The 13619-nt window shown below is 55.7% G+C and overlaps 3 protein-coding genes across 3 annotated transcripts; all 3 read left to right on the top strand.

The window, feature by feature from the left end:
• Window positions 1–279: 279 nt before the first annotated feature.
• On the top strand, window positions 280–3733 carry GLRG_08581 (immunoglobulin I-set domain-containing protein; the record flags this gene model as incomplete). The annotated part of the gene is made up of 4 exons (XM_008099481.1): window positions 280–597; window positions 720–1153; window positions 1205–2511; window positions 2562–3733. 4 exons carry the CDS (start codon window positions 280–282, stop codon window positions 3731–3733), a joined length of 3231 nt encoding a protein of 1076 aa, XP_008097672.1.
• A 991-nt stretch (window positions 3734–4724) lies between these two features.
• GLRG_08582 (kinesin motor domain-containing protein) lies at window positions 4725–8079 on the top strand (the record flags this gene model as incomplete). The annotated part of the gene is made up of 4 exons (XM_008099482.1): window positions 4725–4764; window positions 4829–4868; window positions 4928–5044; window positions 5106–8079. 4 exons carry the CDS (start codon window positions 4725–4727, stop codon window positions 8077–8079), a joined length of 3171 nt encoding a protein of 1056 aa, XP_008097673.1.
• Window positions 8080–11278: 3199 nt separating this feature from the next.
• On the top strand, window positions 11279–12570 carry GLRG_08583 (eukaryotic aspartyl protease; the record flags this gene model as incomplete). Its single annotated transcript, XM_008099483.1, has 2 exons — window positions 11279–12014; window positions 12074–12570. The coding sequence occupies 2 exons, from the start codon at window positions 11279–11281 to the stop codon at window positions 12568–12570; spliced, it is 1233 nt and encodes a 410-aa protein (XP_008097674.1).
• Window positions 12571–13619: the final 1049 nt, after the last annotated feature.

Genomic DNA, 13619 nt, shown 5'->3' on the forward strand with positions numbered 1-13619 from the left:
TCTCTCCCATTATTGGTGGTGAAATGGTCAATGGGCTATTGGTGTCATTCTTCTGGGCTCTATGCACGGGAAGCGTCATCCTGGCTTGGTTTAGCGACCGTTCTCGGTCCGGGTGATAGATGGGACCACTTGGTCGGATATTCTGGTTTGTAGTTATATAATGGGTACAGCTCGTGTTCCATTGACAATGCGTGGTGCCCCTCCGGTCGTTACCTTGCTCTTGACCTCTCGCAGTCTTACTTGGTGAATCTGCCCTTGAGCCTTTTCCAGCCCGCAGTCATGGCCTTCGCCAATTTGAGGTCCATCGCACTGGTGACGCTCTCCGGTCTGACGCCCCTGATCTCAGCCCTTGGACAGAAACAGATCATCTCCTTCGAGAGCGGATCAGGCAACTACCAGATCGCAGGAGGGGACGTTGGGACTGGCCAGATCCTGGTGTCTAGCGATGACTACTGGGGTGTCATTCGAGCTGCCGGTGACTTGGCGCTTGACTTTGGTCGCGTCACTGGCACGACCTATACCCTCAGCAATGGCGTGAATGGCTCAGAGCCCGCTTCCTACACCTTTGCCCCGGTGGATGTGAGCAATAATACTGTTGTAAGTACCAATATTCATGTGTCAGGGCCTGATCTGCCCAAAGACGGAGAACCCTTTCTTCAGACATCGTGGAGAGGGTGGCGCCTCTGATATAAGTGAAGCCTCAATGCTGACCACTACAGTACCGCGTCGAAGACGAACAGTCCTTCACGGGCCCCAACTATACCGATCCGAAGCCGGGCAGCACAGTTGTCATCGCTGGTACCGTGGGCCATTCAAAGTTCATCGACGACCTCATCGCAGCCCAGAAGCTCAACACGAGTGAAATCGAGGGGCAGTGGGAATCCTTCGTGAGCCAATTGGTTGAAAATCCCGTCCCTGGGTGCCCCAAAGCCCTCGTCATTGCTGGTAGCGACCCCCGAGGTACCATATACGGCATCTACGATATCAGCGAACAGATTGGCGTCAGTCCCTGGTACTTCTGGGCTGACGTTCCTCCCAAGAGGGCTACCGAGATTTATGTCTTGCCCGAAGGCAAAGTCCAAGGCTCACCTTCGGTCAAGTATCGCGGTTTCTTCCTCAATGACGAGCAACCAGGCTTGTCCAGCTGGGTCTCGTGAGTTACACAGCTTCCATCACCAAGAGCGTGATACTGATTTATTGGCAGATCACAATGGAACGACACCTGGAACGGCGCGGCAGGATATAACCACCACTTCTACAGCCTTGTTGGCGAGCTTCTACTCCGTCTTCGTGCCAACTATCTCTGGCCAACAGTCTGGGGCAGCATGGTTTACGTCGATGACCCCTTCAACCAGCCCCTTCTCGATGCGTACGAAGTCGTTCTGGGCGGTTCCCACACGGAGCCCTTGATGCGTGCACAGAACGAGTTCGGGACATTCTACAAGGGCCAGTGGGCGTACAACCTAAACAACAAGACGATTGACGAATACTTCCGGTACGGTGTGCAGCGTGCGAAGCCATACAGCCGTAACAGTCTGTGGACGATGGCCATGCGTGGCACGGGCGACACGGCCATCGAAGGCAACTTGGGCGTTGAAGCTATTATCGAGATGTTGGAGATACTCGTGCAGAACCAGCAAAAGATTATTGCCGAAGGTCTCGGCATTGAGTCTGCTGCCGAAGTTCCGTCCTTGTGGTGTCTCTACAAGGAGGTGCAGTCATACCAGGAGAGAGGCCTCCACGTTCCCGAAGACATTACCCTCCTCTGGGCCGACGACAACTGGGGCAACGTCCGAAGGCTGCCGCTGGTAAACGAGACGAGCCGTAGCGGTGGCGCTGGCTTGTACTACCACTTCGACTATGTCGGCGGCCCACGTGACTACAAATGGATCAACACGATCCAGCTGGAGAAAACTGCGGAGCAGATGTCTCTTGCTTACGCGCGAGATGCCCGCCGGATTTGGATCGTCAACGTCGGCGATCTTAAGCCCCTCGAGATCCCGATTAGCCACTTCTTCGACCTCGCGTACGACACGGAGAAATGGGGCGTCGACGGCACTGGGGAATGGCTCAAGTCTTGGGCGACAAGGGAGTTTGGCGATGGTCACTCGTCCGAGATCACGGACATCTTGACCAAGTACGGCATGTATGCCGCTCGCAGAAAGTTCGAACTGGTTCAGCCCCAGACCTACTCCGTCATCAACTACAATGAGGCAGACGCAGTCTTGGAACAATGGGCCGCCCTGCATAAGCAAGCTCAGGCGGTGTATGATGCCCTCGATGAGGAGTATCGTGCTGCCTTTTTCGAGATGATCCTGCACCCCATTACCGGCGGCGAGATCCTGCACAAGATCCAAATCAACGGAGCGAAGAACCAGTTGTACGCTGGGCAGAAGCGCAATTTGGCCAACAATGTCATCGACGAATCCAGGGGCCTGCTTGATGCCGATGCCGAGCTGACCAACAGGTGGAACGAGTTGCTCGATGGGAAATGGATACACATGCTGGACCGTAAGTACACGGCGCTCTCGGCTTGAGGGCACAACGCTAACACGAAGCAGAAACCCATCTTGGATACGATGACTACTGGCAACAACCCATGCGCAACACCCTCCCTGATATGCGCTACGTCCAGACGCAGTTCCCCTCGTTGGGCGGGCAGATTGGTGTTGGCGTCGAGGCCTCCAACGCCAGCGTCCAGGGAGACGACCAGTGGCACTCCAACTCGGGCAACGACCTCACCGTGCCCCCTCTGGACCCGTACGGCGCCCTCACGCGCTACTTTGAGGTCTTTGGTCGTGGCAACAAGGAGTGCCCCTGGGAGGCCAGCCCGTGGCAGCCGTGGGTGAAGCTGTCGCAGTACAAGGGAACCGTCGGCGGCGAGAACGGCACGGATAGTCGTGTTTTCATCTCGATTGACTGGGAGAATGCGCCGGCGGCTCCCAACGCGACGCTGGTGCCCATTAACGTCACGTCCGGGTGTGTGGGCAAGGAGAAGTACGCTGGCTCGGGACAAAGGGTGATTGTACCAGTCGTCAACCGCAAGGTCCCGTCCAACTTCACAGAGGGCTTCGTCGAGTCTGACGGACATGTGTCGATTGAAGGCCCGCACTACCAGAAGATCATCGAGCCGAGCGGCAGCTCGAACAGCAGTGGCAAGAAGCTCAAGTACCACGTGCTCGAGAACTACGGCCGCACTCTGGGGGGGGTCACGTTGTACCCGCTCGATTCGGAAAAGGTCAAGCTCGGCGAAGGTCCGGCGCTGGAGTACAACATGTATCTCTTCAGCAACACCAGCAAGGCGACGGTCACGCTGTACATTTCGCCATCGGGCAACTACCTCGGCGACGGCAACCCGCTCGAGTATGGCATCTCCCTATACCCGACCGGTGGTGGCCAGCCGCAGCCCAAGACGGTGCAGCCGGTGGGTAAGACACAGGGCCAGAACATGCCTTCGGGATGGGACGGTGCAGTGGCCGATGCTGTCTGGGGACTCAGCGGCAACTACACGAAGACAACGTTCAACGTCGCCCAGGAGGGCGCGTACACGTTGCGGGTCTGGGCGCTTCTTCCAAACATAATCGTGCAGAAGATCGTAGTCGACCTTGGCGGCGTAAGGAAGTCGTATCTCGGACCCCCTGAAAGCTTCCTGCTGGGACGTGATGAGCAGGGCGCTGCACAGCGAACAGCATTTACCGACACGCCTGGTATTCTCGGGGGTAAACCAGAGTAGGTACAGAGTGCGGGAGGTTGGTTTTTGACGTCGAGAACGAGTGGCTGATGTGATGTCGAGAGGGAATGATTGGCTGGGCGAGGCAACCAATGTTGATTACCTAATACATACCTCCTAATGAAATAGGAACATGAACAATACCTTTTTTGAACCCCAAATAAACGGCCCAGTTAAACCCAGTCCAATGCGATGTGATTTGTTCCCCCCCCTAAACCGACTTTTCGTTGGCCCATGGCACACGTGACTGACAGGCTGACACTTTCTCCATTTACTAGTAGTGAGGAGGTGAGGCTTTGATTGTTTGTGGCTGAAACCAAAGCATCAGCCTCAACTTGCTGACCCAACAATGTGTGGCTGACCATGAACCACCCTTTCTTATTCGCTTGTCTCTCAGAGCAATGGATCCACTACCTAGGAGAGAATCGGGCTTAGCGTCTCCACACCTGCCTCGCTTAAGTGGCTCCCGGTCGCCTGGAGCAACGGTGCCAGAAAACAACAAACGTCAGTCAAGTCAGTCACTCGACTGACTCTCTGCTCTGCTCTGCACAGTCAGCCCAGCCCAGCACAGCACAGCACAGCACAGCACAGCACAGCACAGCACACCAAAACGAAACGGGGGTTCTTCTTCAAGACATTCAACCCACACGTCTCCATCCGCGTCTCTCCTAACCTCTTATCCATCTGCGGCTTCTCTTCCACCCAACGTCGACCGCCAAAGGTAGCAGCAGCAGCAGCAGCAGCCAGGAAAAAGCTGCTCTCTCTTTCCTCACTCTCCTTAGCAACCTCGCTCCTCTTGCGCCGACTGATCATATCCCCTTGATTCCCTTCTCGCGCTTATTTCTCCCACATCTCTTTCTCCTCGCACATGCTTGGCCCGCGCTGCCAAGCGGCTTTGTTTATTTCTTGACCTCACCATTCCCGTTCCGAGCCACTTTCCCAAAACACGGCGCGAGACGAAACCTCTATATCGCCTTCGCAAATCGCTGCAAACATGGTCGCTGACCCCAATGCCGCCTCCATCACGGTCGCAGGTTCGTCGCATAGCCTCCATCGCCGTGCTGTGAATGCAATCACTAACGTCCATTCCCCTCATAGTTCGAGTTCGACCTTTCACCATTCGAGAAGCTGCACAGCTGTACGTCAAATTCACAGACGAAGTGCCATCATCCCACCAGCCTACTGACATCAATACAGAACTCGCAATGATGAGGGTACCGTCTTTCTCGGCGACGGCTCTCTCGCCGCCGCACCGCCAAAGCTTCAGAGGGGTGGTATTAGGCCCGTCATCAAGGTCGTCGATGACAGATGCTTGTGAGTGCTTGCTTCACCTCCCGCCAGCTGTTGACTTCCCATACTGACATGACGCTCGCAGAGTCTTCGACCCTCCCGAGGACAACCCTGTTCACAGGTTCGGACGCTCCGTCGTCCCCAACGGCAAGAAGGTCAAGGATCAGACCTTCATGTTCGACAGAATATTCGACGAAAACGCAACACAAAACGACGTGTACGAGGGCACCACGAAGCAGCTTCTCGATAGCGTCCTTGACGGCTACAATGCTACTGTCTTCGCCTACGGCGCCACCGGTTGCGGCAAGACGCACACCATCACCGGCACAGCGCAACACCCCGGAATCATCTTCATGACCATGCAGGAACTATTCGAAAAGATCAACGAGCGAAGCCAGGACAAGACCACCGAGATCACACTCTCCTACCTCGAGATCTACAACGAGACCATCCGCGACCTGTTGATTCCCGGAGGCAGCAAGCAGGGGTTGATGCTCCGCGAGGATTCAAACCAGGCCGTCTCTGTCGCAGGCTTGACAAGCCATCACCCCAAGAACGTGCAGGAGGTCATGGATATGATCGTCCAGGGCAACGAGTGGCGTACAGTCTCCCCCACCGAGGCCAACGCGACCTCGTCACGCTCCCACGCCGTTCTTCAGATCAACGTCGCGCAAAAGGATCGCAACGCCGACGTCAACGAGCCACACACCATGGCTACGCTCAGCATCATCGATCTTGCCGGTAGCGAGCGTGCCAGCGCCACGAAAAACCGCGGCGAGCGTCTGCTTGAAGGCGCAAACATCAACAAGTCCCTCTTGGCCCTGGGAAGCTGCATCAACGCCTTGTGCGATCCGCGCAAGACCAACCACGTACCATACCGCAACAGCAAACTTACTCGACTCCTCAAATTTTCCCTCGGTGGCAACTGCAAGACGGTCATGATCGTGTGCGTCAGCCCTTCGAGCGTCCACTTCGACGAAACACAGAACACCCTCCGATACGCCAACCGAGCCAAGAACATCCAGACCAAGGTCACCCGCAACGTCTTCAACGTCAACAGACACGTCAAGGACTTCTTGGTCAAGATTGACGAGCAGATTGCGCTGATCAACGAGCTCAAGGCGCAGCAAAAGGATGCCGAGAAGATCTTTTACGCCAAGTTCCGAAAGCAACTGGAAAAGCGCGACTCCGTCGCCCGCGAAGGCATCCAGCGTATTCGGGTGGCCTACGACAACTCTGCAAACGACAGGCGGGACAAGATCAACAACATGAAGAAGTTGCGGGCTTTCGAAAGGCGGATCGGCCTGCTTTCGGCCTGGATTGCCTCCTTCGACACAGTCTGCGATCAGCGAGGAGACGAAGATTCAATGCCTGCGTCCCTCGTTGCCATCCGCAAGACGGCCCAAGGCATCTTGGTCGAATTGGAGCACAGCCGCCACCACATTCACCAGAAGCTGGAGCACACCAACTGGGAACGATCCATCGACACGGCCCTTCACCACAGTATCAAGCAGTTGCCAGGGGGCGATGCTGATGCGGCCGAGATTTACACACTGACTCGCGAGGCAGAGCTACTCAAGGCTAATTTCGGCAGAGATGCCAACCGGGAGGTTCTGGAAATGGACAAGGCGGGCGATGCGGCCATGGTCCAAGTTCTTCTGACCGCCCAGTTTGACATTTTGGCGTCGCTCGAAGACACATTGGAAATGAACGAAGAGGATGCAGTCGCACACGCAAAGCGTATTATCAACCGTTTGCTGGAAGCCGGCTTCACGGCAGCTTCCCATGTTGTCAAGCCCGACGGTGCCATGATTCCCGTGGAGAAGTTTTCACCTAGCAAGCGTGGCACCCCGAAACGCAAGAAGGCGGTTCTCAACAATCTCAACAATACATCTCCCGTCCGACAGCCCGCCTTTGCTCCGCCTGCCGATACTGCGCCCCAGCCCCATGTGTCTCCCTTGAAGGTGTCTCCTCGGCGTAAGAAGACGGGCGCGCCGCGAAGTCCTCGCAAGGGAGTCTCGTTTTCGCCGGTGAAGAGGAAGTCGGAAGCGAAACGCGCTGTTCGGTGGAGGGATGATGAAACTGAGCAAGGAACCCTGGCAGATTTCGAAAAGACACCCAAAAAGTTCGAGACGACACCAGAACACAACTCTCCCGGCAAGAGAAGCCCAAAGATGCCACCCCTACCCTCCTACTTGAGAACAGCATCGCCCAACCCCGACAAAAGCCCGACGCTGGAACTTGAAGGATCCTCATCTATCCCGCCGGCCAAGCCTAACAGGTTCCAGGCTGGATTCCTGTCCAAGGGCCGCGTGTCGTCCATCGGCTCCGGGTCTCCGACCATGCCGGTGCCGACAATGTCGCTGCCATTGGGCTTGTCTCCGTCGTCGGACAACGGAGGGCGGGTGTCTCCCTTGCGAGCTCTTGACGTGCAGCGTTCGTCCAACCTGTCACCGCCGGCGTTCCGCTCTAGAATCGCGAGAGCCAGCCCACCGCCGAGAACGTCGCTCTCGGGCAGTGTCTCAGCCGACGAGAACAACCCGCCGCCGTCTTACAATGCCTCCGGATCCGAGTCGGAGTCGCCCAGCATTGATCCTAGGAAGCTTCGATCTGCGATGAACTCGATGAAGAAGGTCCGAGGCGAGCACCGTCGCGTGTCATCCATAGGAGGGTCGACTGGTGGCAACGCCAGGCGCATCTCTTCGGTCAGCTCTATTAGCACAAACCACCGGGCATCATTGAGCTTCTCGGGCCCTTTGGCCAGCAACTCAAACGGCATCTCCAGACAGCGCCGGGCCAGTGCGGAGCGAAGACTCTCCCCACCCATAACTTGCTCCCCTCCCGATGTTAAGAGCGACCGGGCGTTCACGGCGGGGCAGGCAAGGAGGATGAATCTGGGAGGCAGTTTGAGACTGGAGGGAGGAAGCCCTCAAGCGCCTCCAAGCCGGATGGTCAGCGCCGACTTCAAGAACAGACGCATCACCATTGGCAGTCTGGCAGCTACCGGTAAGATCGAGAAGTCACACGCGCCCAGACCCAGCGTGGCAGGGTGGCGTTGATTTTCTTCTGGTTTCAAACATGGTCACTTTGTGGCTCGCGAAGAGATGGGCCCGGCATCCTCGACTGTTCTGTTTGTCAATCAGTTGCTGTTTTTTTTTTTTTTTTCGATTAAGGGAGGGTAGGCGTTGGGCAATGTTTAGATGCTGGCCCTTGAATTCTTTTGCTTGCTTTCTTCTCATCGTCTGGTGGGCCTGGTCGAGGGTCCATGTATGGTTGTTGTATCAATAGGTGGAGATCGGAGTATATTCACAATTCATCTGATGACAAAGGCCCGTGCGGCAAAGAACAAATCATTCAACAGTGACATGCTTCAAGTTGGAGAATGAGCTCGGCCAAGTGTGCATGGATAACTGGCGTAATGCCGTAAACTGTCAGTCACAGCAGAGTCGTTGCTTGATTTTCTCTCTAGCTGCATGAAGCAAGTTCGCTATCTTGGTCCGACATTGGTATCAGAAGACGGTTCTTTCATCGTCTTTTCGCGATCTGCTGCAGATGGGAGATCATCTCATCGAAGACAAGGTGGCTTCATGACAAGTGCTGCTCTAGAGTTCCGTTGTGAAGGCTATTTGCAGAGGAGCCCCTCGGGCTGGCGTTCTACGGCATGAGGTTCTCCGGCTTGGCTCCAAGTAGCTGGAACCCTTGCGTTGCGTTTATGACTCGGCTTGACGGACAAACGCGGTCGGCCTGGAGAACCGAGGAAAACATTGGACGGCCAGCCATCGGATGGGGCTTTCGGCACATGATGGGAAGAGTCAGATAACAAGGGACACGAAATCCCGCAAAATCGTGGAATGAAGACGATGCCGACCATGTTAAGCTACAGGACAGACCGGCCTTGAGCTCGCCTCGAAAGGATGACGGTATCTTCCTGGGGGGGACCACAGCCGCCGAGCGCGCACATAAACGGGACATGGAATGGTCGCCTTGACCACAGACTCGTTTGGCCCTTTGCACAAAAGGGTAGAGCCGCCTACAGCAGGGAAGACCCTGGCCAGGGAGCTCTGCAGGCGCGCAATCTTATTGCAATCATGCTTATTCAACCGTTTTCAACCAATCAACTGTTATCGCCGGCAAGATAGTGTCGAGTGGTGAATCGTGCAAGCAATACAAATAGATTAGGGGGAGGGGGCAGAAGAACGGGGCCTATAAACGTTATTCTCTTATCTTCCGAACGAGGCCACCGGCTCAACCGGCATCGCTCTCGAAATGCTGCCGCCCAGTCAAGTCGCAGCTTTCATGTCTTCCACGATGGCAAAAGAGAAGGCCGGGGCGCGCGAGGATGATTGAGGAATGTGCGAAAGGGGAGCCGTTCCACAATGTGCGCAAACGGGATGCTATTCGATGCCAGGGGGCGGCGAGTTCAGTCAACATACCCGCGTGAACTTTTGCAAAAGGCGTCATCATCCAGGCCGGCGCTTCGTGAATCCCCCCCGGGGCTATGCGCGCTTCTCAAAGGAGAAGCTGGATGCTCCCAGAGCAGGGTTCAGGCCGTAACGACGAGAGCACGTCAAGGCCGGTTTGGGTAGTCGGGGTCTTTCAAGAGCGCCAAGAACGTCGGCAAGCGCCTAAATGTTCAAGTTGCCGTCTTGGCTCCGATCTCGTACCTGCGCGGCCCCGGACTGGGCAATCCTGGGCATCGCCGGGGCGAGGGCGAGATGAAGACGGTGATAGGGCCGGCCAGGGTATCGAGGGTTGTAATCCCCGCTCTTGGTGACATGTGGAGACTTGGCAGTAAAGCTTGTCTTTATATGCCGAGGCGCCCAAGAGGCCCAGAATCATTGATGAACTGGACGTTCGGACATGGGTCGTCCCGGTCTGTGACTCGGAGCCCCAATGAAATATTGGATTTAGGCCGCGGTACGGCCTGGCATTCTCCCGGAGCCATATCCCGAGTAGGTAGGTGACTTTCAGTTTCAACGCACTCGTCGACTCTTGACTCGACGACCCCCGGGTACCTTTGTTAGAGGCCTCGCCCCGGGACCATCGCGACGAACGGCTGGCTCTATGACACTCTCGATTGGTTGGCGAAACCATGTGCCGCGGTTCATCCCCATCCCGGGACCCCTCTTCGTCATCAACTTTCTCCCTTATCCGGCCTTTAATCCTGATTCTATTCAACCTCTCGCTTCCACCGACTAGGGAGTCACGAAGTTGTCTGAGTCGTCGGACCCCTTCGACCTGCTCTTTTCCATCTAGCTCAACCACACTGGATTGTTCGTGCTCGTGACGAGCTCTGGCCAAAAGTTCCCCCCTTCCCCTTCCCTACTACCTCTGGACCGGGGATAGGCTGGCGTTTGGATGATCCTATGGGGAACCGATGGGGCACCGTAGAGACCTCGGCTGGTTGAGGCTGGTTGGTTGCTACGAGCTGTCGATTTCTCGTGGACCCTGTCTCTTTTGTTATTGTTGTTGATCTTCTTCTTGCGCCACTAATCGTGCGCAGACGCTCTCCGACCTCACCAAACCTGGTCCCCTGTACATGCATCCTCGAACTACGGCAGGTCGACGAGCCATCACACGATGTTCTCTCTTGGAAGGTGGTATCTCTCCCCGGTTATCTCGTGCCGGACATTATCTTGGCTCAACCGAATACCCCTCAGACTTGTTGCTGCTGCCAGTTACTGTTGCCATGTCCAAGGACTATCATGTTGGCATCTCTGGCAGTCCTGCTGCAACTCGCAAACGTCTTGTCCAAACTGATCCCCATTGCACGTCCTCCTACTTGTGCAGTCAAGTCGTATGCCTAATCCTGCTCCTAATCGTACGTACATCCAACTATACACTAACACTATGAGGCATCTGCATCCTACAACTATTGAAAAGCTTATGAGATCGACCAAGGGAAGAGAGCGTGCCAGTGCGGAGGGGGAGGGGTGGGGCTGAATCGATGAGTGATTGTGTGGGGGGTCCCGGCATGGTAGCACCGCTCTAGCTATATCGACGATTGTGATGTTGACACGGGGGTCTGCCGAGCCCGAGGTCATCCTATCGTCGCTTGGAAGAACCTCCATCTGGGACTCGATGATGATGATATAAACCGTCCCGTCTCTCCCTCTCATCGTCCTTTCTCATCCTCATCCTCATCCTCTTCTACCACTCTCCAGCCCTCAGACTCAAGTCTTCTCTTCCTCTCACTCTCTCTACTTCAGTCCTCCAGGTCTCTTCAGTCCCACTCACTTGTGTTCTTAATCCATCACAATGACTGCCTCATCTTTCGTTTCGGCCCTCGCCGCCGGCCTCGCCCTGGCCTCCACCGCCGCCGCCCTCCCTGCCGCTACCCAGCAGGAGAGCAACTTCTCCGTCGAGCAGGTCCCCAACACCCGCTACGTCCGCTCCGGTCCCCTCGCCCTGGCCAAGGCCTACCGCAAGTACAAGATTCCTCTCCCCCAGGACCTTGCCAGCGCCGTCTCCAACATCACCAACGCCCGCCTCGGTCAGCGCGACACCGGCAGCGAAACCGCCAACCCTGAGCCGTCCGACTCCGAGTACCTGTGCCCCGTCAAGATCGGTACCCCGGCCCAGACCCTCAACCTCGACTTCGACACCGGCTCTTCCGACCTCTGGGTCTTCTACAGCTCGACCCCATCCAGCGAGCGCGACGGTCAGACCGTTTACAACCCGAGCAAGTCCCGCACCGCTTCCCTCCTCTCCGGCGAATCCTGGTCCATCTCCTACGGCGACGGTTCCAGCTCCAGCGGTATCGTCTACAGTGATGTCGTCAGCGTCGGCGGCCTGTCCGTTTCCGGCCAGGCTGTCGAGGTCGCTCAGACCGTCTCGGACGAATTCAGCCAGGATAGCGACAACGACGGTCTTCTTGGTCTTGGTTTCAGCAGCATCAACACTGTCTCGCCCAACCAGCAGACTACCTTCTTCGACACTGCCACTCCCCAGCTGAGCTCGCCCGTCTTCACAGCCGACCTGAAGCACAACAAGGGTAAGTATCGTCCGTCCCTCAAATACAACGAGTTGGGACATTCACTAACAGTCAACTAGCCGGCAAGTACAACTTTGGTTACATTGACAACTCGGCCTACACCGGCTCCATCACCTACACCTCGGTCGACAACAGCCAGGGCTTCTGGGGTTTCACCTCTTCCGGATACCAGGTCGGCTCCAGCAGCTTCACCAAGAAGTCCTACGAGGGCATTGCTGACACCGGCACCACCCTCTTGCTCCTCCCCGACAGCATCGTCAAGGCCTACTACAAGCAGATCAGCGGTGCCAAGTACGACTCTTCCCAGGGTGGCTACGTTTTCCCCTGCGCGGCCACCCCCCCGTCCTTCACCTTCGGCGTTGGCAGCGCCCGCATCACCGTCCCCGGCTCGTACATGAACTTCGAGGCTGTCTCCTCCAGCTCTTGCTACGGTGGCATCCAGAGCAACTCCGACATCGGTTTCACCATCTTCGGTGACATTGCCCTCAAGGCCGCTTTCGTTGTCTTCGACGGCGGCAACACCCAGCTCGGCTGGGCTTCCAAGACTCTCTCCTAGATTACCTGGAGGTGACGCAAAAGGGAGACATAATAGGAGACTGCGGTCAATCACACTTTGCAACCCGAAGGATCTGAAATCGAGGACTGGATACAGGACGGAAGAGGACTGGGTTTCACATTGTCTGATGACCGCTTCTCAAGTCACTTGACACTTTCTCATGCATATATTTCTTACTAATTACTTTTTCTTTTGTTATCGGTAGTAATATATATTTATATATATTAGTCAAGGTGGCTAGAGGTAGCTGAATAGTGGTTGAATGACAAGACTTGCATATTCCAAGAACAAACCGCTTCAAATAGCTTGATGTATGCAATTTTTCCGTGTATCTGGCCCATTCAGACGTTTTTCGTTTGTAGAGTTCCCCTACCTTGTTTTGCTCGTCTGTATATCCCCCTTGGATTTTCCCCCGAAATCTGACGCAACATATTCTCTCCCATTCTGGCACAACTGGGAGGCAAACGAAGCAGCAATTGCTACACTCGCAGAAACCACATTTGCTCACTCGCTACGTTCCGAGAGCCAATCACCAACGCTCATTCCCGCTCTCATTTCCATAGCTCGTCCCTCCTTACACCTCTCACCACGTTTCCGTAGACGGACAACCTTGGCACGTGGCAAAATCCACTTCATACTTGGCGGCACCTGCGTCTTCCGAGTCCTACCCAGTTTCGCGGGCGATTCTCTATCCTAGCCAACGGGGCCGAAGGCCAAGGGTGCCAAGAAGTGTGGGCAGAAGGGAAGGGGGTCGGGGAAGACGAAAAGGTGTGAACATTCGGATTGGCAATACCGAGGTGCAGACGGTAGCTGACGGAATAGGTAGACCGGATTATCTCATAAGCGGTTCAGTTGATAAATGGGAGAGGGCCTGATGCGAAAAGGAGGAAATGCCGGTAGAGGGCGAAGAGCTACAAACACATCGTCTAGGAGATACTTGCTTATATCCAGAATGAAGCATATTTTTGCTACGATAACGATGATGGCGACGGGGTAGTGAATGACTGCATCTTGGATGGCTAGGAGGCTTCGACAGTTAGCTGTCATAT

The sequence above is a fragment of the Colletotrichum graminicola genome (genome assembly GCF_000149035.1).
Source record: "Colletotrichum graminicola M1.001 genomic scaffold supercont1.42, whole genome shotgun sequence".
NCBI classification, from domain to species: Eukaryota; Fungi; Ascomycota; class Sordariomycetes; order Glomerellales; family Glomerellaceae; genus Colletotrichum; species Colletotrichum graminicola.